Here is a 26,176-nt window from a genome sequence, read left to right on the forward strand (position 1 = left end):
AAGCGGCACAACTATAAATAATTGTACCTGAGGCAGGAACACTCGCTTCCGCCCTCAATGGTTGTTTCATCCCTTTTTATGACATGTTTATAAGTTTTTGTGGCGGAAAAGGAAAAATGTGGGAAATTAGGAAAACTAGCAATGAGACTGAATAAGGCTCTGTCCAATTTAGGAGTGTTTATTTAGTTGAAATGAGTCGACTGTTTACCACTTCGTTGCTGACACCTCGTTACGACTTTTTCTAATTATATTTGTTTTGGGATGACTCCGTTAATTATTTTTTAATTGCCGTACTTAACACGTTTAACACAAAACGAACCTGAATATCAGTAATTAGCGGCGTAATTAGCCCTCGAAACTGATCCTTTCACGTCTTGACTTCGGTACCCCTTAATTGGGGCGAAATAGTTGGATCAAACCAAAAATGTAACGTTAAAATCCCTCGCTCATTTTTCCAGCTCGAATGTAATTTGTCAAAACTTTGGAATCATATTAAATTTAGATTGCTTTGTTCCATTAAAAAGTGCGCGGCAGTAAATTACGTCGAACGAATATAAAACAAAGAATAAAAAAAAACTTTCTTCTATTGTCACAACAGCAATAATTGGACGAATCAAGCGAAACGGAATTCTGCTGTAATTAATAGAGACGAGTTTAAGACGATATTCGTGCAAAAATAATGATGGAATAAGGTTGCCAGCAGGAATTACACGAGTCTGTAGGAAAAAATAAATCTTCGCCAACAATTTGGCTCACGAACAGGAGAGTCGAAATTAATTTTCATGAAAGTCATCAGGAGGCGGTCGCGTGAAAAAGGCAATAAAGCAGACAATAAAACATGAGAGGGCATTGTCGGCCCTTATTGTCCCTTAAAACCGGCAGAGACAAGAGATAAGTGACGCAGATTGCTGCTGAGGTCCCTTTTTTGCACGCCCCTGAAATTAGAATCACATTATGATCGAATTTTGAATATATTTGGGCGAGATTTTGGAATTTTTGCACGTTCTAAAAAGTGGAATTAGCATGAAAATCCGCTCTTAAGTCGATCAGAACTGAGCGTTTTTCTCTTCCGGTTTTTTCGCCTGTCTTCCCTTCGGTAAATTAACTGAAACCAACAACGCGTCGGTGCTAATCCTTCCAAAAACGGCGTCTTTATTCGATGATCAATGCCTTCCACCGAAGAGATACACGTCGTCTTTATACAGATTCAAGCGAGCAGTTATCGGATTAAGAGTTTCCGACGTCGGATTATTCGCCTCTTTTGTATTAACAGCCCTCTGATGTCGACCTGTTGGTACAGCAGAAAAAAAACCGGATTTTCCATTAAAACGTGCAATATTTCATTCGAACGACACATTTTTGATGCATCTGAAAACGCAGCCATTTCCATGTCAAGGAAGCTGTAATTTTCCCACAGCTTGTTGTTTGTCATGCACCTTTGAATGCATCTCGTTGCAAGGGGTGGATCCACCCCTCACGATTTTAATTATACGTGCTCTTGTCACGCTTCGAGTTTAAAATTTCAAAGTGGAAACGACACAGAAATGCAAACATCTTTCTCTGAAAACGCGCCATCATGTTGGCAATATCATCCCTTAAATTCGTGCAGCATTCTCGACGATAACTGCTTGTCTTATTCACCCTTTCATCACGTTAAAACGTCTAACAAGAAAGATATCAAGATGATGGTGTACTTACCGACCTTGGTACATTCACGCCGTCTCAAACTCATTATGCAAAGGGGTTGGAACCCCACCCTTGTGAAACTCGGGAGAGAAAACAAGAAAAAAGTGTAACCACCCTCTTTGACTCGTTCAATTGGCACTTTTTCGACGGAATGGAACAAGTCATGTGGAGTTATTGTTTCGAAATGCGCTTCCGCTTATCTGGAGGGTGCAAGAGGGTTGGACGGATGTTCCACCACGATAAATCGGACTGTTTAGGGAGGAAACTTAGTTAAATGTTGGTTTTTTAGACGAGGGTGCACGGCTGATTTTTTCACGGAATTTATAAACGGGATTAAAACCGGATTTCCACAGCTGCGGGGAATTTCATCAATCGGAAAACCGCCCTTCCAAGGCGAGCCCGCCAACGTCGTTTCAAGTAAACAGCCTCTGGAGCACCGAAGAAGTTCTCCTTGGTTCAGGTCACTCACGAGCACCGATACATTTTTCGAATATTCCGCGAAACTCTTTCTTACAAGCTTCGTTAAAGAACTTGTGGATTTATGAGGGTTGAGAGTGAAAGGGCCAACAAAAGGGAAAACGTCAATATAAGCCTGGTTCCGGATCTTCGTCACGCCGAGTCCGGAAACGACGAAATGTTTTGTCGGCACATGTTGCGGCAGAAAAATCCGCGCTCTCCGCATAATTTTTTCATCTCATATTGAAATTGGGGATGAAAAAAAAAACAATTAGAAACGGGGGTTTTGGAGGTTTGTAGTGGTGGCAAATTTTCGCTATAACAATAGCGTTTTATGCTCTTGCGGCTATTAACAAGAAAGTTAATTGACCATAAATCTACGGGGGTTGTGTTTAAACTTCATTATCCGAGGAGGAACTTGCCAAGAAAGATTATAACAACACGATGCGGGTAAAGGGCTCAATAAAAGTGTTTTGTTGGTAATTTAATTTGCAGATTTCGGATTATTACAACCAGCAGGTTAACATTCCTGAAATTGAATACCCTGAAGAGGTATTGAGAGGACGTGTATGCAATTTCCCGATAATCCTGTTAACAACTTGCTTAAATTTTCCATCATAACTTCAAATCCTGCACCTATTAAAATAATTTATGAAATTCGTTCTGACGTAATTTCCCGGCTATTGACCGTGTGCTGTTTCCTATCCAAATATTTGACCCATCAATAATTCATATTCCATCGATTCGTTCTATAATTAATTATTACCGCTAAATCAGTGGAATTCTCGCTCCATTTCGAAAAATAGTCCGCGAAGAACACGTGCGGTGGTCAAGTAAGGTCAACAACTGACCATATAAAAATATTACCATCATAGGGTAACAACCTGCGGAATGCCGTCCAGGAGTGGAAAAAATATGCAAATTGAAAAAACGGTCGTTTTGTACCGTTAGTTTTAAGCGTGTCATGGACCTAATTCAAAAAGTCCTTTAATTAACAATGTTGGGTTAATTAGGGGTAGTTCGTGTAGGGATGAAAAAGGTCGGGGAAGCAACACGAGTGGGGAAATTCGGCGCTCATTATCTAAAAGGGAAGGGTAGGCTATTCGGGGTGGAATTAATAGTTTATGGATAATGAGAGCTATGGACGAGAAATATTCGGTATTTATGCGTTTGAGCGGCAAAATCTGAAATTTTCAATTTAACTTGGTTAAAAAACATCCAGAGGCGGATTTAAAGGAAGTTTTAATGGAAAGTTTAAAAGAAGACTCATGCTGATCTAAGAAAAATACAAAGGTGTCTCAATCCGCCCCTGGAAACTTTCCGATGTAGGCCCGAAATAACTAAAAAATCAAATCTAATCTCTTTCATTGAATCACGTTTCCACAACCGCTTAATTGCGTTTCCCGAATTTTTATCACCGCAGCGCTGCCCTAAAATCCGCGATAATTTCGATAAACGCGTCACTGAAAAACCACTTAATGTAGTGTAAATAATAAATGGAATGTTGGCGCACAATAGCCGCCAAAAACTATAAATCTTAGTCCATCATCGTAGGCAAAATTCGAAATCCTAGTTCCCTGTCATTAGCACTATGAAAAATCGAAGACTTCGCCGTACTATTCGGAGAATTCCGGTCATAAACAAAGCTCCCGGACTTGACGTTGCGGTGACTTGTAATTAAGTCGCTCGGTTAATGGTAACGCATTACCCCCTCTAGCATATTTCACCCCCAAACTAAGCGTATGTAAGATCTCGTTATAGGGAGCTATATTTCAGTATCCAATCCTCAAAGTAATTCTCTGATATGTTCCCATAAATCAGGACGACTTCGACACGCAACACCCAATCGCATTATCGTTACTTTTGATTATTAACTCGGATTTTTCCGGGATTTAGAGTCCGTGCGTGCTACAAAAGGTGAACTGTGAACTTTATCCCACCTGAAAGATAAGTGAAGTGTCATTGATAGGTGTGTACATGGTCGGATGGTTGTAAAATCGTGAGTTATCCAGAGGGACAAAAAAAGGACACTATATTTGGGATTTTACGGCTGGGACTGCTGGTGTTTGCAATTTCTGCAGGTTTATCAGGAGTTTTGTTGAACAAATATTTGCAACTTGGGGAGTTCTGTTTATTGGAGTTAAACTGATGGCTTCGCCAGATGATGTCTGTGTCTAAATCTATATCGTAAATCTGGAGGGAGCTTTTGTTTATTATCTATGAATGCACAGGCGTGCTGCAGGATAGATAGTCTATTTCTGCGCAGTTTTTATACTTCTACCCATCAATTTTTTCAAACATTTCGAAAAATTCCATAGTAATGTATTGTACGCGTAATTCGCAACCTTTGCATGTAATCCGACACGTCCATTGTGTAAAGTTGATTCCATAATCGGACATGTTGATTTCCCTTTGCCGTGAAAATATTCAAATAATCGTTACTGTTCTGAAAGCTACCGAAAAGACGTAGTGGATTCCGTTATGAAGAATCGTATTCAGAGCAAGATAAATATACAGGTGTCCCAGAACGCTCGCACTTCTTTTTAATGGAAAATTCTCCATCGAAATCTGAGTAGATTTTTGTAACACGCACGCACAATGAACAGGTTATTTATAGTACTCAAATTCCAAGCATTTTTAAGTTGAGTGTTTAACAGTGCAACATGCAATCGAACAGTGCATCTGCATGTAATACAAAAAAAAATGTTTGTTGATAAGTTAGCAACAGAACACATTCTAGCGATTTATGGACTGTGATTGGCCAAAGTTTATCTAATTCAAAAACTAGTCGTTGAAAATTGTTCCATACAAAAATCATCTCACATTTTGATAAAGAATTTTCCATTAAAAGTTCTAGGACACCTATACAGGGTCCGGCAACACTTATGTCCACCCCCAAAATCTCTTTAATTTTAAAGATAAAATTTTGAAAATTTGCATACGCTCAGAGTTGACAAAGCTCTAGAAGCTGACGCATTAATTTGTTTTTTATCACTGATAGTTTTGTTGTCGCGACGCCTTAAGAATGCAATTTTTAGCTAATTATGAGGGTTTGTAAAATTAACAGTTAATTTTTTTTTTTCAATATGAATGTGTCAAAAATTAAAAATAGAAATTAAATTTAAAATTTGAGGAAAAAATTCTGTTTTATCAAGTTAGTTTCTAATTTCATTACGTCAAAATTGGGAACTACGTTCACACCCAGCTGTCAACATCTTGTGTCACAAAGTCGTCTATCCTTTGGTTCTTTTTAGATTGTAACAAAAGTCTTACTTGGTGAAATTGTCGCTTTGTCGATGTTAATTAACAATTCCTCTGATGCCCAAAAAGTGCAATATGCCCTAGTTAATCAAAATTGACTTTCATACGAGAAAATGAAGTGACTTGTGAAAATTTGGTGTAAACGTAGTTTGCCACTGCGCCATTATAATATTGAAAACTTGATAAAAGGGCGTTTTTTTCGCAAATTTTTGAATCACAAATGTGTTGAAGAAAAATTGAATTCTCGAGTATTTCCGCAAAAACTAAAAATTGGTTAATTATACTTCTTAGGCGTCGCGACGCCAAACAAACCGTGATAAAAAACAAATTTTTGCGTCAGCTTCTAGAGTTTTGTCAACTATAAGCGTTATGCAAATTTTCAAAATTTTGTCTTTAAAATTAAAGACCATTTTGGAGGTGAACACAAGTGTTGTCAGACCTGTATATTTGTACATACAGGTGTCCGGAAAGTCGCACACCACCTTGACACTGGATTATTAAGACCATGTCATGAACTATAGGAAAAGTGTTAAAAAAATTGTTTTACATTTTTCAAGATATAACGAAATTGAGGATTTCAGTCCAACTGTTTCACGTTCCAATGCATTTGTGATATAAAAGGCGTTGTGTAAAATGTCGTGCTGCATAAGAAATTTTAAGACTCCCTGAATCCCTGAAGATTGTTAACAAAATTTTCACATCGCTCTGAATACAAGAAATTGTTAAGTGCACAGTTCAGCAATGTTGACTGATTTTCGTATTTTGTTTTGGCTCTACCGTAAACAAATGTGATTATTTAACAGTTTTAACGCATTCTAGAGGAATATCCAGTTATTTTCCTTTAAAGTGGTGTCCGACTTTCCGGACACCTGTAAAAGAAACCCTTTAACCATAGACCATAGACATGAGAGTGAATCTTCAAAAAAAGTTCTATAATCTGATTAGATTTTGGATTAATTCAAAGTTCACCAATTACAAACGTCACATTTGAAATCCACCAATCACAAACGATTCTTCTTACGACAAATTTATGTTGCTAAGTAACTAGCAATGTGTACAGGGTGAGTCTAGCTTGCGTAGTCCTATAAGACTTTTACATACAGGTGTTTTTAAATGCATGTACAAAACAGTTCTGCGTTATTTTAGAAAGAGTATGAAAAATGAAAAACCAATGTTTAAGTCAAAAACTGACAAGTTAAAATTAACTTCAATCCACAGTGGCGCACAAGGAAATTTATTATCTCGAAACAAACGGACGTTTTTCTCTTAACAGGCTCAATTTTTGTGACAAGGAATTAACACTCTCTTTTTGTACATGCATTAAAATAACGCCATGTATAAAAAATTATTTTATATTGTTGAAAAAGTGGATCTAAATGTCTGAATAAAATGCATACTTTAAAATGAACTTCAGTTGTCAAAGGTGCACTGCAAAACCGCAAATTCAACATACAACTTTTAGTGGTGAATTTTGATGAGTTTTTTAGTAAGCTATTAAAAAATGTCAAGGTTTTTCCGAAAATTTTTGAAGCTGCAGTGTCTGACTTAAAAATTTACAGCACCATTACCATTCGAAATTTGAAGATAAAACTTGACACATTTAACTATGCTTTTTCTCTCGATTTAACCAGAAATGAATTTTATGCTTAAATGTAAAAAATATACAATTTTAATTCTCAGGATTTACGAATTGACAGAGCTTGCTTTTATCAAATGAAACTCGCTGTAAATTTTTAGTGTAATGAATTCAATTCAATTCTCGTCATTTTTTGTTTTAATCTCTTCATGGTTACGATTTTTGAGAAATATAGGTATGTCTTAGTATTTATCAAAAACCTCCAACCACCAAATAAGACAATAAATTGGATTACTCAAGTCTTTCATGACATTAATAAAAATACTGTACGAAATGTAAACATAAATTCATTTTTAAAAAGGATTAGGATTTGCGTTCATAAAGCTTTTAGCGATGTCGAGGATTTAACTTAATTCTGCTTAATACCGTGCGTTAGTTGTATTTTTTTTAATTTACCATATACTCCAAAAAATCAGGTATAGTTGTCATTGAAAAACAGAAGCAACAGAAACGTAGAGCTTAGCTTGAACTACAAGCTCGAACTTCGTCAAAACTAGCCAAAATTAATGGCGAAGTATCACTACTTGTATTTACCAAAATTTATAGAAAATACTTGAAAATACCATTTTAAGAAACTTCATTTAAATGCTTCTAATAACACAAAACCACCCCTAAACACTCAAAGTGACGTTATTTTACCTTCAATTGTCAACAATTGTCAAGCGCATCATTCAAACCAAGTCTTACGTTTCAATGTGTTTTTAAAAAACAGCTAAATGTTGAATTTTTTAGATTATATGGTAAGTAGATCAATCAAATATGTACCATGGAATATCTGAAAAATCGTCGATTTTAAGCTTGCAGAGATGAAGACAAAAAATAAAGAGAATACAAAAATGAATTCAAATATATACCTGGTGTTCCATTTAAAAAAACAAGTTCTGGCCATTTGTAAATCCTGAAAATTTAAATCGTCCAATTTTTTACATTTATGTATAAAAAATTAGTAGGTTCGTTATCAAACGTGTCAAATTTTGTCTCCATATCACAAAAAATAACAGTGATTGTATATTTTTAAGTCAGCCACCGCAACTTCAAAAATTCATAACTTAACAACGCCCCGACCAAATATTCGAAACTTGATATTTTTGAATAGCTGACTCAAAAACTCATAAAAATTCTCCACTAAAAGTTGAATGCAGCCCTACAAAAATGGTGCACTTTTGAGAACTGAAATCAATTTTAAAATATGCACTTTATTCAAACATTTACATTCTTTTTTTCAAATATACATAGTTTTTTATAAAAGCGTTACTCAAGGACTGTCCAGGCTTGACTCACCCTGTATATCTTCAAACATTAATTAATAAAACAAGACAAAATCTGTATTCGTATTTTGTATCATGTGTTTTAATTTAATATTACACATATGGAAAAGTCCGACGAGGGCTGGCAACTTTCGTGTCTAATTATCCTAACACTGCTGTATTTATGGTCAATTAAAAAAATCTAGTTCTTCCTGAACAAGTATTTACAACTTGAGTTTATTCCAGTTCAACTGATAGCTTCTGCAGATCTAAATCTTCTCATAAATCTCTTTATTATCCATAAATGCGGCGGCGTGCTCCGGAACAGAGAATCTATTTCAGCGCCGATTTTTACACTCCATCCGATAAATGAATTGAAAATGTCCCACCACTTGTCCCTTATTAAACAATTTATTTTTATAGCGTCCCTCGTCCTTGACCAACACGAACTGAGCCTTCTAATGTCGTTTTTATTACAATCCATAAATAAAACCCAAAAACGCGATAATTTAAACACAAGGATTCTCGTGATTACTTTATTATTACACCTTTTTTCCGCATTAACCTTAATCATCACCGCGAAGCTATAATTAAATATTAATTTCCAAGCTATTGACTCGAGATTCTCGTCTTTGATATAATTAATAAATTTCAATTCCATCAAGGTAAAAACGAAAAATCTCAAACGTTTCCAAAACAAATTTCCGATGATGTAACAGTTCCGTGGAGGCCCCCATTTCCACAGCAATTAAGGCAAAGAATGTTGTTTATTAAGACGTCCGTTGTTTGCATACAAATGTAAAGTACTCGATTGGAAAAATCCTTTTTTTGTTAGGAAAAGTGTGTCAAGGGGGGATTTGTAACGCTGTAGTCAATTGTTAGCCTGAGGATACTACATTTGATTTCTCGAATGACACAAATGGTTAAGTTTTTTACCTAAAACCAGAACAAATCGGTTATTGAAAACGTCCAATTATTGGAAATTTACTCTAACTGCTTTGTTTGTCGACCAATGTAATGGTATTTGAAAACTATGACAGCCAAGTAATAACACTTGAATTTATAGAAACATTTTTCTATAATGCGGGGCTTTAAAGTTTAAAAGAAAACCTATTTGTAGAGGTAATCCCTAAACGATGTTTTTTACAAAACGTTTTCTATTGATTCGTCTGCGATTTGCTGTCTGGGATATAAATAAAGATTGACAGCTCGGATTGGACAACAGTTACGACTCCATAAATGGATTTTAAAAATAACAAATTAAAAACTCATTTGAGACGGGTAATTAGACTCTATCTTCAAGTGTTGGGTTATAAAACGCCGCTTTAGATTAAAATCACATCAAAGTGTCTACCTCAATTTTTAAATGCAAGAAATGGATTTCCGAGTGCCAATAAAATAAATAAGGCAATTCATCAATAAACCGAAATGAAATTAGCGAGATTACCGGCTAACCCAATCTACGTTAAGTAATCGAGAACCGCCCCCAGTTTAATAATCCCCCATCGCTGCAATTCCCAAAATAAATTAGGCAGAGTTCATCCACGTAATATTTTTTCATCTCAATCCGGCGAATATTAAAAAAGTCGCAAACCACAATTCCACCGCAAATCTCCTCTATTACACTCCAGTTAAACTCCAGAAACTTTAGAATGAGCGCAGAGTCCTGATTCCTCTATTGTTAAACCGCATCGCGATCTGCATACAGATTTACATTTGCAAAACATTTTCACGAAACGGCATATTTCACGTGGAATTAGATCCACTTTTACATATTACAGCTTTAAATAATGATTAAAAGATCCACAGATAAGAATATTTATGAGTACTGACCTGTAACGGCGCTGAACGTCAACCTGTAACAATGAGAAATAATTAACAAAAGGGAAATTAAGTACAAATAATCAACTTTCTTTTTAAAAGGAAAAACGTGTTCGTGCAATTCGATCGGTGCAACAATTTAATAATGAATGAATCTCTTTTGGAGTCTTCGTGACCGCAGAAGAATGCGAAAGTGGGTGCAGTTTGTAGTCCCGTGGATCCCCCCGTTTGGGGCCTTTTGTGCGCAACCGTTGGCAATGGTGAAAGGAACCAATTAAGTGGCGGTCTTTGTTGTTCCTCTAATGTCAACTTCATTATAAGCGGAGTGTATGACGTTGTAATTCTGTTAAAACATTGTTGATTGACCATGGAAGCGCAACTCCCTCTTGCACTTTTCTCTACTAGGAAGGAAGAATAACTAACCAAGTAACCAAGTGGTGTTTATAAGTTAATTCGGCCATTTGGATTGTTGTGTCATATAAAGCGAACAAATTCAATTACAGGCAATCAACGGTGCAACTGAACCGAAACGAGTGACTCTTCACCAGGTCCACGAGATCACAGACCAATTAAGATGATGCGGGATAAAAACAAACTCTTGTCTTTACGCTTTAATTCTTTATGGGCCAAAATGGAAAAGTTACAGCACATTCCGAGAAGTTCTCGTAATAAAGTCACGTCGCGATTTACTTTGAAAGAAATTATTGGAAAGGCGCTTCAGAAGCCGCTTCATGGTCAAGGATTTGTTTACTTTGGTTTTATTTGAACACGTGTGGAGGAAACGGCTCTGCAATTTTTTACACGTTGCTTCAGTTTGACATTTCAGAGCAATGAGTAATGGCAATCGGCGCTACCAACTGGTTTTCAATTCCAAAGCCTGCCCTGGACTTTACAATTAAAAATGCATATTTTGCATTGCTTACTACTACACATTACATAATTATGGTAAACAATTTAAATCGAAAGTATTTATTAAGTTGATAAGGTTTAGAGAATCTCAAGAATGCAGAAAAATTTAAAATGAATTCTTCCCTTAAACATTTATAGATCCAACCTTTCTTTATCAAAACCCAAAAAAGAGTTCATTGATTCGCTAGGATTGTCTTTATCAAAGTAGTTTTTATAACAAAAAACGCACCAAAGCGACCAACTCGATCGTAACTTTTCATTCATTGGCTAGATGTTCAAAAATGTTATTTATTGGATAAATTTCGAAGCTAATTAAATCATCCACAAAAAAGAATCGGTTCATTGGACGCTGATAACAAAAAACGCACTAAACAGAGGTAATCGAGCTCTGAATTTATTGCGCAACTTTTTCAATGGCTAATTTTGTAGTGTACTATTTATCCTGAAACTCCCGTTGTGAAAATCTAAACACTTTTGTTATTAAATTTCGTTAAGCCATTAATTTAAATATAAATTTTAAACAAATAATTCTAACCTTGATTTTTCCAATTCTCAATTTTTCAGTTTTTTACTCAAATTCTGACATAATAGTGCTACACTAACTAAATTTGGGGAAGTTACAATCTTTGAGCTGTTTGAGTTAATCCTACTAAATGCCAAAATTGTAAACCAAAAAACACAAAAAAAATGTATTCTTTAACCAAACCAAAAATGTTTTACTTTTTATAAAAAATTCATAACTCTGGCACTTTTGGTGTTACAGTCACTACATTTAAGGAATTTACTATTTTTGAGTTGTTTAATAATTCCACGAATTGCCAAAATTGTAAACCAAAAGACCCAGAATTTAGAATTCTTGATTCCTTGGACGAACCAAAAACTTTCGAATTTTTTATTAAAAATCGTAACTCTGAAATTTTCAGTGCTACAGTGACTAAATTTAGGGAAGTTACTATTTTTAAGCTATTTATTCATCTCATAAAATACTAAAATTGTAAGGCAAAAGGAACAAATTTTAGAATTCTTGTTTAGGCAAACCAAAAATTTCCAATTTTTTTACTAAAATTCTTAACTCTGACACTTTTGGTGCTACAGTAACTAAATTTGGAGAGGTTATTACTTTTGAACTGTTTAATAATCGCACTAAATGTCAGCATTCTAAACCAAAGGACGCACATTTGAAAATGAGTTATTTTTTAGGACGAATTTTTAATATTTTTTACTAAAAATCGTAACTCCAAAATTTTCGGTGCTAGAGTAACTAAATTTAGAAAAGTTACTACTTCTGAGCAGTTTATAAATTCTATAAAATGCCAAAGTTCTAAACCAAAAGTCACATATTTTACATTTTTTTATTTCTTTAGGCAAACCAAAAATTGACAACTTATTTTATAAAAATTCATAACTCTGTCATTTTTGGTGATATAGTGACCAAATTTGAGGCACTTAGTATTTCCGAGCTGTTTATTAATTCCACTAAATGTCAAGATTGTAACCCAAAACTCACAGATTTTAAAATTTTAGAAGAAATTGAAAATTTTTGGTTTGTCCAAAGAATGAAAAATTGTAAAATTTGTGTCTTTTAGCTTACAATTTTGGCATTTATTGCGATTAATAAACAACTCAAAAATTGTAATTTTCTCAAATTTAGTTACTATAGCACCAAAATTCTCCAGTTGTAAATTTCAGTAAAAAATTGAAAGTGTTTGGTTCGCCTAAAATGAAAAATTCTATATAACATTTGTGTCGTTTGGTTTACAATTTTGGCATTTGGTGGAATTAATAAACTTCTTAAGTAAAGTAACTTCTTCAAATTTAGTAACTGTAGCACCAAAATGAATTTTTTAAAGAAAATTTTTGGTTTGTTCAAATAATGAAAACTTTACAATTTTGGCATTTAGTGGGATCAATAAACAAATATAATAACTTTCTCAAATTAAGTTACTATAGCACTAAAAGTTTCAGAGTTATCAATTTTAGTAAACCAAATTGAAACATTTGGTTTAATGAAAAACATTAAACTCGTTGTTTTGTGGTTTACAATTTTGGCATTTGGTGGGATTAATACACAGCTCAAAAATTGTAACTTCTCCAAACTTAGTTACTGTAGCATTAAAAATGTCAGTTATGAAATTTTCAAAAAAAATCGAAATTTTTTGGTTTGTCCAAAGAAATGTTTAATATTTTTGGGAATTTTGAGATGTTTATTAATTCTACCAAATGCCACCAGATGTACAGATTTTAGAATTTTTCTCATTCTTTAAACGAACCAAACATTTCCAAACTTTTTTTACAAAAATTTAAATTTCTAAATCATGCACAAAAAAGAAACAGTTCATTGGATGCTGATAACGATAACAAAAAACGCACTAAACAGAAGTAATCGAGCTCTGAATTTATTGCGCAACATTTTCATTGGCAATTTAGTCGTTATACCTGTACCTGAAACTCTACGTTTTAAAATTCTAATTCTAATTCCAAGCAAACATTTTTGTAATTAAAATTGTTTAAGACATGACATGAATCCTTAATTATTTAATATTTTAAACAACTATTCCAACCTTGATTTTTTCCTGTAGAGCCTGAATATGACACCCACTCATTATAAATTATTTTATTTCTAATTAAAAACCAACAATGTGTTTCTCATTAAGCGATTCATTGAAGCGTTTGCAAAAATTTAATTACATCCTCGCCAAACTATGTAAAATTAATAAAAATGATAGAGAGAAATATCAAAGTTATTTCATTCCCTTAATCTCAGACGAAACTTTTTCGTTCCATTTTCATCAGTAGAAATTAATTCGGATTCCCTGTTTTTTTTTTTTAATTAATTTTGTCGGATTTGAACGGCCTTGACGCCTGGTTTCGAAACAAAGCAATAACCTTTTAAACCCTAGGAAGTCCTCGTGAATCGCCGACCAAAAATGAGCATGATATAATTCATTTCACCTTGAATCGATTTAATTATTTATAAATTCCGAGCCCTGGGGCTGAGAAAAAATTCTACATTTGTCAATCTTGCAGTGTTTACACTGGAGCAGACTAAACAGAGACGGATTCAGAGCGATGCCTTGGAGCACCCCAATAAAATATTCACATCCCATTCGCTGACCGAGCTGAGCTGCAATTGTTAAATTATTTAAAGGGCACATCTACATGAATGAAGACTTTTGAGGCCTGATTTACAGCGTGGTGTGAGAAATTGTATTTCGAGAGGTAAAAGTTAAAATTCCACTTTACATCGCGAGGATGTAAGAAAGTGTTTGCGTGTTCTATCGGAGAAAAAATCTGCTTTTCTTTAACGACCTGTGATTTTATGGCGTCATGAAACTTTTTGTTTATAAACAAATCTCGAGTTTTCGCAATTAGAACAAGTGTGTCAACAAGGTCACCGAAAAAACGAAAATCGAAAGTGGAGCCGACAAAACTTCACAACCAATAATTTACACAATTAGATGATTTTGCAATTGTTTGTTTATTGTTGTTGCATAATGTCGCTGGGACTCCTTAAACCAGTTCATGATGCAAAAGGTGATCTCAGTGGAGGAGCAAGGTCGCGCTGTTGCAACTGTCAAGGTCGGAAAATTAATTGTTGGAGGTGTGGAAGATATGCTCTTGAAAACCATACAATAAAAATTTGCATAGGAGCGCCTTGAACTGAATCATGTGCTTAAAAGGATTCGGTGCGGTGTGGTTTCGCCTTAATCTGATAGAAAAAGGATCGACAAGTTTAAAGGTCTTCGGGATTACGGGGCGCATTTTTAAGCCCGTGCTTGGAATATTTAAAATTTGTTTCCTCATTGCCACCTCGTTGAGTTTTTGGGTTACTGGAGCTTTATTCAATTTTTTGTATTTCGAGTTTTAGTTGTCTTTTCCTCTGGAATTTTTCACACAAAGTCTTGATTTTTTAATTTTTTTAATCCTACAACTCCTCAGGTATCTACCAAAGGGTGTTTAGCTTTCTCGGAGTTAATGCATTCTTTCAAGTTTCCACTCTTTAAATGGAAATTCATACCTCTGTCATTTTTGGTGCTACAGTAATTAAATTTTGAGAGATTACTACTTCTAAGCTGTTTATTAATTCCACTAAGTCAAAAAATTGTAAACCCAAAGACACACATTTTAGATTTTTTTATTCTTTGAACGTTCCAAAAAAATGTTCAGTTTTTTTATAAAAATTCATAACTCTAACATAACTCGTGCTGCAGTAACTAAATTTGGAGAAGTTACTATTTTTGAGTTGTTTATTAATCCTACCAAATGTCAAAGTTGTAAACCTAAAGACACAGATTTTAGAATGTTTCATTCTTTGGATGAACCAAAAATATTTAATTTTTTTAATAAAATTCATGTCTGAAATTTTTAGTGCTAGAGTAACTAAATTTGGAAAATGTACTATTTTTGAGTTGTTTATTAATCCCACTAAATGTCAAAGTTGTAAGCCAAAAGACACTGATTTTAAAATTTTTCATTCTTTGGATAAACCAAAAATTTAATTTTTTTATACTAAAATTCATAACTCGGAAATTTTTTGTGCTACTGTAACTAAATTTGGGGTGGTTACTATTTTTAACTAGTTTATTAATCCTACCAAATGCCAAAATTGTAGACTTAATGACACAGATTTTGGAATTTTTTATTTTTTGGGTGAACCAAAAATTGTATTCCTTTTTTTACTAAAATTCATATTTCTGAAATTTTTAGTGCTAGAGTAACTAAATTTAAGGAGGTTATTATATTTAAGTTGTTTATTAATCCTACCAAATGCTAAAATTGTAGACCAAATGACACCGATTTTATAATTTTATATTTTTTGGACAAATTAAAAATTTTAGAATAAAAAAAAAATCATAACTCTGACACTTTTGGTGCTACAATAGTAACTAAATTTGGGAAATTTTGTATTTTAGAGTTGTTTATTAATCCCACCAAATGTCAAAGTTGTAAACCCAAAGACACAGATTATTATAATTTTTCATTCTTTGGATAAACCCAATAATTTTAATTTTTTTTAATAAAATTCATAACTCGGAAATTTTTAGTGCTACTGTAACTAAATTTGTGGAAGTTCCTATTTTTAAGTAGTTTATTAATCCTACCAAATGCCAAAATTGTAGACCTAATGACACAGATTTTAAATTTTTTTATTTTTTAGGCGAACCAAAAATGTTATTTCTTTTTTTACTAAAATTTATACCTCTGAAATTTTTAGTGGTAGAGTAACTAAATTTAGGAAGATTACTATATTTAAGGTGTTTATTAATCCTACCAAATGCTAAAATTGTAGACCAAATGACACCGATTTTAGAATTTTTTATTTTTTGGACGAATCAAAAATTTTAAATTCTAAAAAAAAACATAACTCTGACACTTTTGCTGCTACAGTAACTAAATTTGGGAATTTTTCTATTTTAGAGTTGTTTATTAATTCCACTAAATGTCAAAGTTGTAAACCCAAAGACACAGATTTTATAATTTTTCATTCTTTGGATAAACCCAAAAATTTTAAATTTTTTTAATAAAACTTATAACAGAAATTTTTAATGCTACTCTAACTAAATTTGTGGAAGTTACTATTTTTAAGTAGTTTATTAATCATACCAAATGCTAAAATTGTAGACTAAATGACACCGATTTTAGAATTTTTTATTTTTTGGACGAATCAAAAATTTTAAATTCTAAAAAAAACATAACTCTGACACTTTTGCTGCTACAGTAACTAAATTTGGGAATTTTTCTATTTTAGAGTTGTTTATTAATCCCACCAAATGTCAAAGTTGTAAACCCAAAGACACAGATTTTATAATTTTTCATTCTTTGGATAAACCCAAAAATTTTAAATTTTTTTAATAAAATTTATAACTCGGAAATTTTTAATGCTACTGTAACTAAATTTGTGGAAGTTACTATTTTTAAGTAGTTTATTAATCCTACCTAATGCCAAAATTGAAGACCTAATGGCACAGACTTTAGAATTTTTCATTTTTTTGGGCGAACCAAAAATTGTATTTTTTTTCTAAAATTCATATCTCTAAAATTTTTAGTGCTACAGTAACTAACTTTAGGGAAGTCACTATTTTTGAGTTGTTTATTTACTCCACCAAATGCCAAAAGTGAAAACCGAAAGACACATATGTATTTTAGAATTTTTCATTTCTTTGGACAAACCAAAAATTTTCAATTTTTTTACAAAAATTTATAACTCTTACATTTTTGGTGGTACAGTAACTAAATTTTGAGAAGTCACTATTTCTGAGCTGATTAAGCCCACCAAATGTCAAGATTATAAACCAAAAGACAAAAATTTAAAATTATTTTTGTTTCTTTGCGAACCAAAACTCTGACACTTGCTAAAGCAACTAAAAAGAAGATCACTATTTTTGAGCTGTTTTTAATTGCACTAAATGACAAAATTCTAAACCAGAGAGCACAAATTCTAGAAATTAAAATCTTCATTTTCTCAGAGTTTGAAACTGACCTGCAAAGAACTAAAAAGAAATTTCTACAATTGCTTATCGTATAAATCTGGGAAAACCCGCGTTCTTTGCACAACAATTCCGATAACTTTTTGACTGTCAACAAACGATAACTTTCGACCTCTTCCTTCGAGTTTAAAATCACACGCCATTGCCGTCTTGAATTCAACACCATCAACATGAAATTTTTCCTATTCTTTCTCTTCGTGGTCTTCACATCAACCGAAGGTAAAATCTCTTTATCCCACCGACTTTTTAACATTTTTTTCAAGCCATCACAAACTACATGGGTACAGACATCCAGAAATGTATCAACTGTCTCTGCCATGCCAGAAGTGGCTGCTACAGTCGCTTCAATTGTGCCAGATACTCCGTCAATATGGACTACTGGACCATTGCAAAGAGTCCAGTGGTGGACGAAAATGATGCACCTAACAGTGAAGCAAGTTACAAGAAGTGCATGAGAAATGAGAATTGCATTGTGGCCACGATTGTTCAATACATTGAAGCTATTGGAGAAAGGGTAAAAATCGTACTCGTAAGCTAATAAAGAGTTTTTTTAGTGAAGAAATTTCAGGATTGCAACTGTGATGGTCAATTCGATTGCAAAGACAGGTTCGCTATCCACTTGTTCGGTTCTCAGTGTACCAATCCCATGTTTAACACGACGTACGCGCGAAGATTCAACGACTGTGCGAAGAGCATCGGAGTTAATCAGATGTTAGCTGAAGAAGGTTACGATGGGTGCATTCCAGAAGTTTTTTAACAGATTTGTGTCGTTGCAGTAAAACAATATAAACATAAACATTAACATCTCTTAGTCTTGTAAAAATTTCCGGTTCGTTGGCCAAGATTTCGTTCTCAAGGCAATAACTTTTAAAAATCAAGGTGATGGTAAATCTGCACATTTTTTCCACCGCCTCTACATGCTCACATTAATTTTACATAATTGTTACAATAGCCGGTGACCCTGAAAACTAATTATTGCTTCATCTCGATCAACATACACCTGCTAGGAAGGAAACCTCGTTCTTTTCCCCTCTCGAATTAATTTTAATCTTCCAAGTTGTAGGAAACGAGCCAAGTTTAATGTGCAGAAGAACACCGATTAAAATTACGACTCTTGCGAAGAGGTGTGCCTGAAAAAATCGTCCCTTCGGAGATCCGGGAAGAAAAATTGTGTTTAAATAAGTGATGAGAGGGTTGTGTTTATTATTCATCGGTGTCAGTTTTATTTATTTCGGTTTAAATAATTTTTCAAACTCCGGTAATAGACGGGTGTTAAATTAATTAAGGAGTTAAAATTCTGCCCCGGGCAACTCGGTGTCATTATTATTATGAATTTATAATTATCATCCGAAAAGTTTCTTCTGCATTCTATGGTAATTCCCCACTCCGCTGGGAAGGAACGAGTAAAGCGTGACCATAGTTTTTGCCTCTTACACAACACTTTGAGCAATCCCGGAATGAACGCTCTAATTTACTTGGACACCCTGTATAAGTATAAAACGTCCGATTGTTCAGTCAGCCGCAAAACTACCACCAAAGATTAATTAAAGTCAGTTGGTGGCGATTTCTTACAAAAAGTCCCCAAATCGATGAAACCAGCAACTGCGCACATTAGTAAATAATTAAATAAAGTCGCAGGTAGAAACATGGGAACACGTTGTTCTATTTCAACAACGACTTCGCGAATTTGCATGACAATACGATTTCAGACAGTAAGAGGGCTGGGATGAAGTTGTCACGTTGATTTTCCAACGCGGGAGTTTTTTCTATTTGTGCACAACCGGAAAATACGCCAGAAGTGATTGAAAGGATGATGTACTAATGGAAATTAAAATGCGCGCACTTTATTTCAAACTCGGGTTTCTAACATCATTTCAAAGCTATTGGAGCGATAGAAAATTGAAGTTTTCACTGATGAGCATTTAAAAAGGCGAATTTAAAACAAATTTTTAATTTTAATAGTTGTATAACTTGAGCACTAAAAAAATACCAATTGTCGATTTTTATTTTTAAAAACATTTTCCTACGTTTTGGTAAAAAATTCGTAATTCTCACAATTTTGGGGCTGTAGCTATAAAATTTGGAGAACTTAATATCTTTGAGTTGGGTATTCATTGCACTAAATTACAAAAGTCTAATCCAAAAGACACAAACTTAAGAAATTTTCATTCTTTGAACGAACCAGAAAATTTCAACTTTTTTCTAAAATTCATAATTCAGACATTTTTGGTGCTACAGAAACAAAATTTTGGGAGATTACTGTCTTTGAACTGTTAAGTAATCTCACCAAATTCCATAGTTCTAAACAAAACGAAACAAATTTTAGAAATTTTCAATCTTTGGACGAATAAAAAATTTTCAGCATTTTTTACAAACATTTATAACTCTGACATTTTTGGTGCCACAACAATTGAATTTGGGAACGTTACTATTTTTGAGTTGTTTAATGTTATCACCAAATGCAAAAAATTCTAAGTAAAAAGACAAATTTTAGAAATTTTTATTCGTAAGATGAACCAAATTCAAACTAAATTTAAACTTTTTTTATAAAAATTTGTAGCTTCCACATTTTTGGTGCCATATCAACTAAATTTAGGGAGGTTACTAGTTTTGAGTTGTTTATTAACTGCACCAAAAAGCAAAGTTTTAATCAAAAAAGCACAAATTTTAGAATTTTTCATTCTTAGGACGAACCAAAAATTTTTTATAAAACTTTATAACTTTAACATTTTTAGTGCTACAATAACCAAATTTGGGGAGGTTAGTATTTTTGAGTTGCTTATTAGACCCACCAATTACCAAAAATGTAAACCAAAAGACACAAATATAAAAAATTTTCATTCTTTGGACAAACCAAAAAATTCACCTTTTCTTGAAAAATTCATAACTCCGACATTTTTGGTGCCACAGTAACTAAATTTGGACAAGTTACTATCTTTCAGCTGTTTATAAATCCTGCAAAATGTCAAAATTTTAACCCATAAGACACATTTTTTAAATTTTCAAAATTTCAACTTTTTTCTATTCAACATTCATAATCATAACTCATACATTTTTAGACCTACAGTAACCAAATTCGAGAAAGTAATTCAAGCTGTTTATTAATACCCCAAAATGTCAAAATTCTAAACTATAAGACACAAATTCTAAAAAATTTCATTTTTTGGATAAACCAAAAATTTTCAACTTTCTTAGAAAGAATCATAACTCTGACATATTTAGGGTTACAGTAACTAAATTTGGGGAGGTTACTGTTGTTGAACTGTTTATTAATTTCAGTAAATGCCAAACTTATAAAACAAAAAAATACAAATTTTAGGATTTTTTTAATCTTCAAATGTACCAAAAAATTTAAACTTTTTTTGGAAATTCGTAACTCCGACATTTTTAGTGCCACAGTAACAATATTTGGGGAAGTTTCTATTCTTGAAACCTTTATTAATTCTACCAAATGTTAAAATTTTAAACCAAAAGACCCAGATTTCACAATTTTTTCATTTTTTTGGATGAACCAAAAAATTACTTTCACAATTTTTTTACTAATTTATAACTCTGAATTTTTTGGTGCAATCGTGACTAAATTTTAGGAGGTTTCTAATTTTGAGTTGTTCATTAATACCACCAAATGCCAAAATGCTAAAGCAAAAGACATAAATTTCAGAATTTTTCATTCTTTGGAAGCAAGAAATAAAATGCAGAATTCAAACAAAAAAACCAAATTTATTGTCTCAGTCAAGAACTCAATTTCTGTTCTCCAACACCACCCGGAACCCATCGGCTCGTTTCAGAATAATATCAGCCTGAAGTGCAAAATCTTTCTCTTCCACCACTGACCGAATCTTGAAATTACGAACGATGTCAGCGAGAAGAACTTTCAATTTCAACATGGCGTACTTTCGCCCTGTAAAAAAACATGTAGGTACTTGTGTTGGTTACTCAGTTTGTTACTTTACCGACGCAACTTCTAGGCCCTGCACTAAACGGAATAAAACTATAGTAATGCCTCTGTTGGCACCGCTCCGGTAGAAAATTATCAGGATCAAACTTTTCAGGATTTGGAAAGTACTCAGGATTCCGATGAATTATAAACTGAGGGATCCCAATAGTCGTGTTTTTCGGTAAGATATAATTATCAGAAACGAGCTTGATCTCCTCCCGGATGACTCTAGTAATTAAAGGAACGGGAGGGTACATCCTCAGAGTCTCCAGAAGGACTCTCTCCAAGTACTTCATTTCTAAAGTGTCGTTGAAAGTGACTGGGCGATCACTACTCTGGAAGATCTCCTTTATTTCCTGGAAGACCTTCTCTTGTACCTCTGGATACACCCCCAGCATGCAAATAAAGAAACTCGAGGCGGCCGCCGTGGTATCATGTCCTTCAAACATGATAGTGTTAACTTCTTCACGAATGTCTCTATCGCTGAGATTGTTGCCTTCACTCTGACTCGCTTCGATCATGAATTCCAAGAAAGCAAGACGTTTTTTCTCTCCAATATTCTCGTCGTTTTCATCAAGATCGTCGCGCAGGCCGCTTCCAAAGCCTAAACCATCGTTCTTTACTGTCTTTTCGGTGTCTTGGACCGCCGCCTGGTAGAGGCTAACCTCACCACTGCTCTTCCTTTCGAAAAACTCGAATTTCTTGCGGCGGATGACCGCATCAGTAAGACCATGGATGATCTTCAAGAGACTTCGTTGTTCTTTGAACATCTTTGTCCAACTGAACAAATAGTTTGGGCGCAACCAGAAGCGAGTGTGGCGGATGTGGAGGATCGTACACATGCTAAGAAGTAAACAAAATGACCACTTCTTCGTGACTGGAAACAACTTACTCCATCACAGCCTTGGCGTATCTAAAACTAGCTTTGTCTTCTTTGGTTTTTTTGACTCCCATAACAGTTTCTACAAAGTTACCATAAGACTTTGAGGGTAAAATGAGAAGTGGTACCTAAGAGAACATCGACAGTGGCCCCGCTCATGTAGTCATGAATATCGCACACTTTCCCTACGACTTCTTTGCGCAACAACTCCACTAAATCGTTTGAGTTTTTATTGAACACCGGCATGAACGTCTTGAGGATAGACTGGTGGAAAGTTGGAGCGATAATCTTACGATGGGACCTCCACTTTTCACCTTTACTTATCAAAAGACCGTCACCCAACCATGGCTCGAAGAACGAGTACTCTTGGCTTTTCTCCAAGTGCACGCTGCTTCCCAGAATAAGCTAAGACTTGGAATTAGCGGAAAATCTCGAGAAGAAGATATACGTACTTCAACATCTCTTGGATCAGTTAGGATAACACCTAATCTGTTCCCAAACCAGATTCTAACGGTATTACCAAACTCCTTCTTTCTCTTGATTGCTTCATTGAAAATATCTGCAAAGTCAATTTTGGAGGAGAATTTTATGACTCGTTGGTTACCTGCGGGGCTCTTATTGAGGGCCATATGAGCGTTTCCGACAATTGGTAAAGGGTAGATACCAGGAATTTTATTACCGAGCTTCGTCGAGCGAAGAGATTGGAACCAGAAATGGTAAATGGTCAAAAGACCGATTACCGCTACCAAAAAATACACTGGTAGATAATAGAGAACTTGGCTCTGCTTGAGAACTTCCACAGCATTCATGGCGACTTTTTTCTAACACAACTGAAGAGACCCTTGAATTGGACTTATTTATAAACCCCAGAACAATAGACCATAAATATTTAGGTGTGACTTTTGGAAAAGTTTGATTTATATATTATAATTCCCAGACACCGCTAGTTAGAAATTCCATAATTATTTAAATGTAAGGTCATGGTGAAGAGGGTGAAAGTCCATTATTTGGAACCGCCGTCATTTGCGTTGCATTTCTTCACTGGCTTCAACATTTCACCAGAACCTCCAACGTTTTAGATCTGAACAAATCTCTAAGACCACAAGACGTTAAGAAGCAGGTTTACAGAAAAAACAGAGAATTGACTAAAAAGACAACACGAGATGAAGATATAAACACCTAAAAACATGAGAATATCATGTTTTGCTGCGCCTGTAATAAAAATTTCTCGACAGATTCCAGGTCATTTTTTTCTTCCTGAGACCGAAATTTGTGATTCAATATTTTGGAGCATTTTAAATAACTCCAGTTTACGTAAATTCCGTCCGCTTTCACTTCCAACATCACATAAAAATCGCTTAACTAACGCAAAACTAGCTAATTACGGTCCGGTCAGAACCTTGCATCTGCTCAAAAATCCATAAATTAGCACTTTATATTCTTCCACTTTTGCTCTGATTTAGTTTCAAATCGGTTACAATGTCAACGAGGATAATGCAAAGTGAAAGGTCGCAAAACGTTGAGATAATATCGTCGTTTTAGGATTATATAATAAAAACAGTATATAAAAATCTAATTCCCATCACTTGTTGACAGTAGAAATTGGGAGCTTTTAATTAAAAAATCGGCAACAAGAGTTGTAATAATGTTGACATGAAAATTTCATTGCGATTCTCATTAATATTTCATCTCGTTAAATATTTGGAGGGAAAATTAAAAAAGGGTGGTCAAAATTCAAGATCGATGTAAATATCGTGAGTAAAACAGAACCATGAATAAAGAATTAAGGTCGTCGGAAAAATTCAAGACCGAGGGGGTGAGAAATATTGATTACTCCCAAATTGTCACGCTGTGGTTCTTTTACTCTTTATTCCCCTCATTTCTTTCTTTTCATCCACACCGCGAACACACCTAATCTCGCAAAAAATCCAAATAGTAAGTGTTGCTTACCTTCAAACCAACACAACGTTTCCTCTTGAGTCTTGCAAACACTGAACATGAACTCACAGGTGTTGTCGATTTGCCGTTTGCTACTCGCAATCAACCGTCAATTTTACCAGATGAACGTTACGTGAGAGCGTCGCGACGCCGTCTGTTAGTCCTGCGACTCTCGGGGCGCCTGCTGGAAGGACGCGGCGAAGACTGAGTCGCGATCAAGCTCGATGTCAACAATAATAGTGGGCAAACGGTGCCGTTCTTGTTCGGGCAGGATCGGAACGTTGTGTTCATTGGATGCAACGAAGGTCCTGCTGCTGCAGGAATACAATTAGCAGGCTCGGACGCGCTTTTTTTCGGATGAGAAGAGGCTGGAAATCGATTGGGGGCTACCTGTTGCAACGGGATGGGGCGAGGGGGCGAGGGAGGTTTTCTTTTATTGGGGGAAATGGCGCGGATTCGACTGAAAAAGTCCGAAAAGCCGCTCCTGGACGGAAAAATCCGGCTTATCAAATTTATTCCCCCTCAAATTCCGCGATATGATTAATTCGCAATATTCTCTCCTAACACAAAGCAAAAATAAAAATTAATCCAATATTCAACAGTATGTGATCCATTTGATGTTTCCATAAACCATATCTGCGATTCGCTTTTGCAGGTTTTCATTAATATGCACATCTCGTTCCATATGTAACCTCTCGTGCTACCATATCCACGTTTATCGCTCTCTATATATAACCACTTTTATTACGAAAAGAAACTTTCATAAGACACTAATATCTTTTATCTAGCATACAAAACTTTACAAAGTGTTGATACGCTCCGAAATTGATTAGGAAATTCAGTTTCCTTTAGAGACATGATCGATAGATGGAACATTTGGAACTCTTGACACATCCCGTATTTACACTTTGTTGTGTTTGATCGAGAAAATTGGATTGTGTTTTTTGAAGGATATGAGACACCGGACAAGCCTTTCATGTTGGAGATTATTTACAAGATTGTACAAGGTACTAAAAACGGTCGTCTCTTGCGACAACGGATATTTGGATTGGGAGTCATATTATGATAAAGAAATGGTGATTGCGTGTGTTAATCGCTCGTTAAAATGCGTTCGGAATGTGTATTGTTTAATTAAAGCGAGCCACAATATTGCATTGTTATTCGGTGACAGGAAATTCAAATAATCACGATATTTTACTGACGTACGGGAAGGCTTTAATTTGCTTTAATTGCCACCTTTGGGGTAATTAAGGTGCGTACTAATTAATTATTCGGAAATTATTTCTACTCAGGTTACACACAGTCCAAATTTAGACAGTTCAGGAGCGTTGAAGTACCTAAAAACCCCAAAATCGTCTTAATTTTTAATATTAAATTTTGAAAATTTGCATATAGTTCAGGCAAAATAAACACAAAAATTTCAAAAACTTGAAATAATTTCCATAAGGCTGATTTTTCGTGTGGACATTTATTTTATTGTTCTAAACGAGATGTCAAAAGTCCACATCTACTATACAGGGGAAAAAAAATCCATCAATTTGAGAAAAATGTGCACGAGAAAAAACTTTTGGTGGTCACTGGAACGACGACCGAACAAAAAACGAATGTGGTTTTTTGCGATTTCAACAAAACCTTGTGTTTACGCATGGAAATGTTACCTTGAAATTACAAAAATTGCTCAAACTGCCGCCCCCCGTTGTCGATGTAGGCTCGATTTAAATCTGGAGAACATGGGGGCCACAACACTGGTCCAGTTCTTCCGATCCACCGCTCGTGGAAATTATTATTCAACCACAGGGACACTATGCGCGCACTATGGAGAAGACCTCCGTCTTGTAAAAACCACATTTGAGCCCTTATGTTTAACTGAACGTCGTCTAACAAATCTTCTAGCTCATTTTCGTCGTAATCGTCTGG

General features: G+C 34.5%; 3 protein-coding genes across 3 annotated transcripts in view; 1 reads left to right on the forward strand and 2 right to left on the reverse strand.

Moving 5' to 3' along the window:
- Nucleotides 1-24,493, reverse strand: part of LOC148172028 (Ig-like and fibronectin type-III domain-containing protein 2) — a 70,385-nt gene extending 45,892 nt beyond the window's left edge. Inside the window, exons 1-2 of the mRNA XM_088042593.1 lie at nt 24,272-24,493; nt 10,120-10,142 (exon numbers count right to left, since the gene is read on the reverse strand). The gene's annotated coding sequence lies outside the window, so the exon portion shown is untranslated. The remainder of the gene's footprint in view (nt 1-10,119; nt 10,143-24,271) is intronic.
- Nucleotides 17,634-18,306, forward strand: LOC148172031 (uncharacterized). Its single transcript, XM_088041244.1, has 3 exons — nt 17,634-17,723; nt 17,768-18,018; nt 18,073-18,306. The coding sequence occupies exons 1-3, from the start codon at nt 17,675-17,677 to the stop codon at nt 18,259-18,261; spliced, it is 489 nt and encodes a 162-aa protein (XP_087897370.1). The 5' UTR covers nt 17,634-17,674; the 3' UTR covers nt 18,262-18,306.
- Nucleotides 21,238-23,443, reverse strand: LOC148172032 (cytochrome P450 4g15-like). Its single transcript, XM_088042595.1, has 6 exons — nt 22,926-23,443; nt 22,774-22,880; nt 22,450-22,726; nt 22,334-22,403; nt 21,458-22,284; nt 21,238-21,405 (listed from the first exon to the last, which is right to left on the reverse strand). Exons 1-6 carry the CDS (start codon nt 23,128-23,130, stop codon nt 21,245-21,247), a joined length of 1,647 nt encoding a protein of 548 aa, XP_087898721.1. The 5' UTR covers nt 23,131-23,443; the 3' UTR covers nt 21,238-21,244.
- Nucleotides 24,494-26,176: the final 1,683 nt, after the last annotated feature.

The sequence above is a fragment of the Gnatocerus cornutus genome, chromosome 7 (genome assembly GCF_029298725.1).
Source record: "Gnatocerus cornutus isolate USDA-ARS CGAHR chromosome 7, icGnaCorn1.1, whole genome shotgun sequence".
NCBI classification, from domain to species: Eukaryota; Metazoa; Arthropoda; class Insecta; order Coleoptera; family Tenebrionidae; genus Gnatocerus; species Gnatocerus cornutus.

What these genes read in the sequence shown, in the direction of transcription:
- LOC148172031 (XM_088041244.1), top strand. Translation starts at nt 17,675, where the DNA reads ATGAAATTTTTCCTATTCTTTCTCTTCGTGGTCTTCACATCAACCGAA. An exon ending in GGTCTTCACATCAACCGAAG is followed by an intron (nt 17,724 to 17,767) that starts GTAAAATCTCTT and finishes ATTTTTTTCAAG; the next exon opens with CCATCACAAACTACATGGGT. An exon ending in TTGAAGCTATTGGAGAAAGG is followed by an intron (nt 18,019 to 18,072) that starts GTAAAAATCGTA and finishes AAGAAATTTCAG; the next exon opens with GATTGCAACTGTGATGGTCA.
- LOC148172032 (XM_088042595.1), bottom strand. Translation starts at nt 23,130, where the DNA reads ATGAATGCTGTGGAAGTTCTCAAGCAGAGCCAAGTTCTCTATTATCTA. An exon ending in CCTCAATAAGAGCCCCGCAG is followed by an intron (nt 22,881 to 22,925) that starts GTAACCAACGAG and finishes TTGACTTTGCAG; the next exon opens with ATATTTTCAATGAAGCAATC. An exon ending in AGGGCCTAGAAGTTGCGTCG is followed by an intron (nt 21,406 to 21,457) that starts GTAAAGTAACAA and finishes GTTTTTTTACAG; the next exon opens with GGCGAAAGTACGCCATGTTG.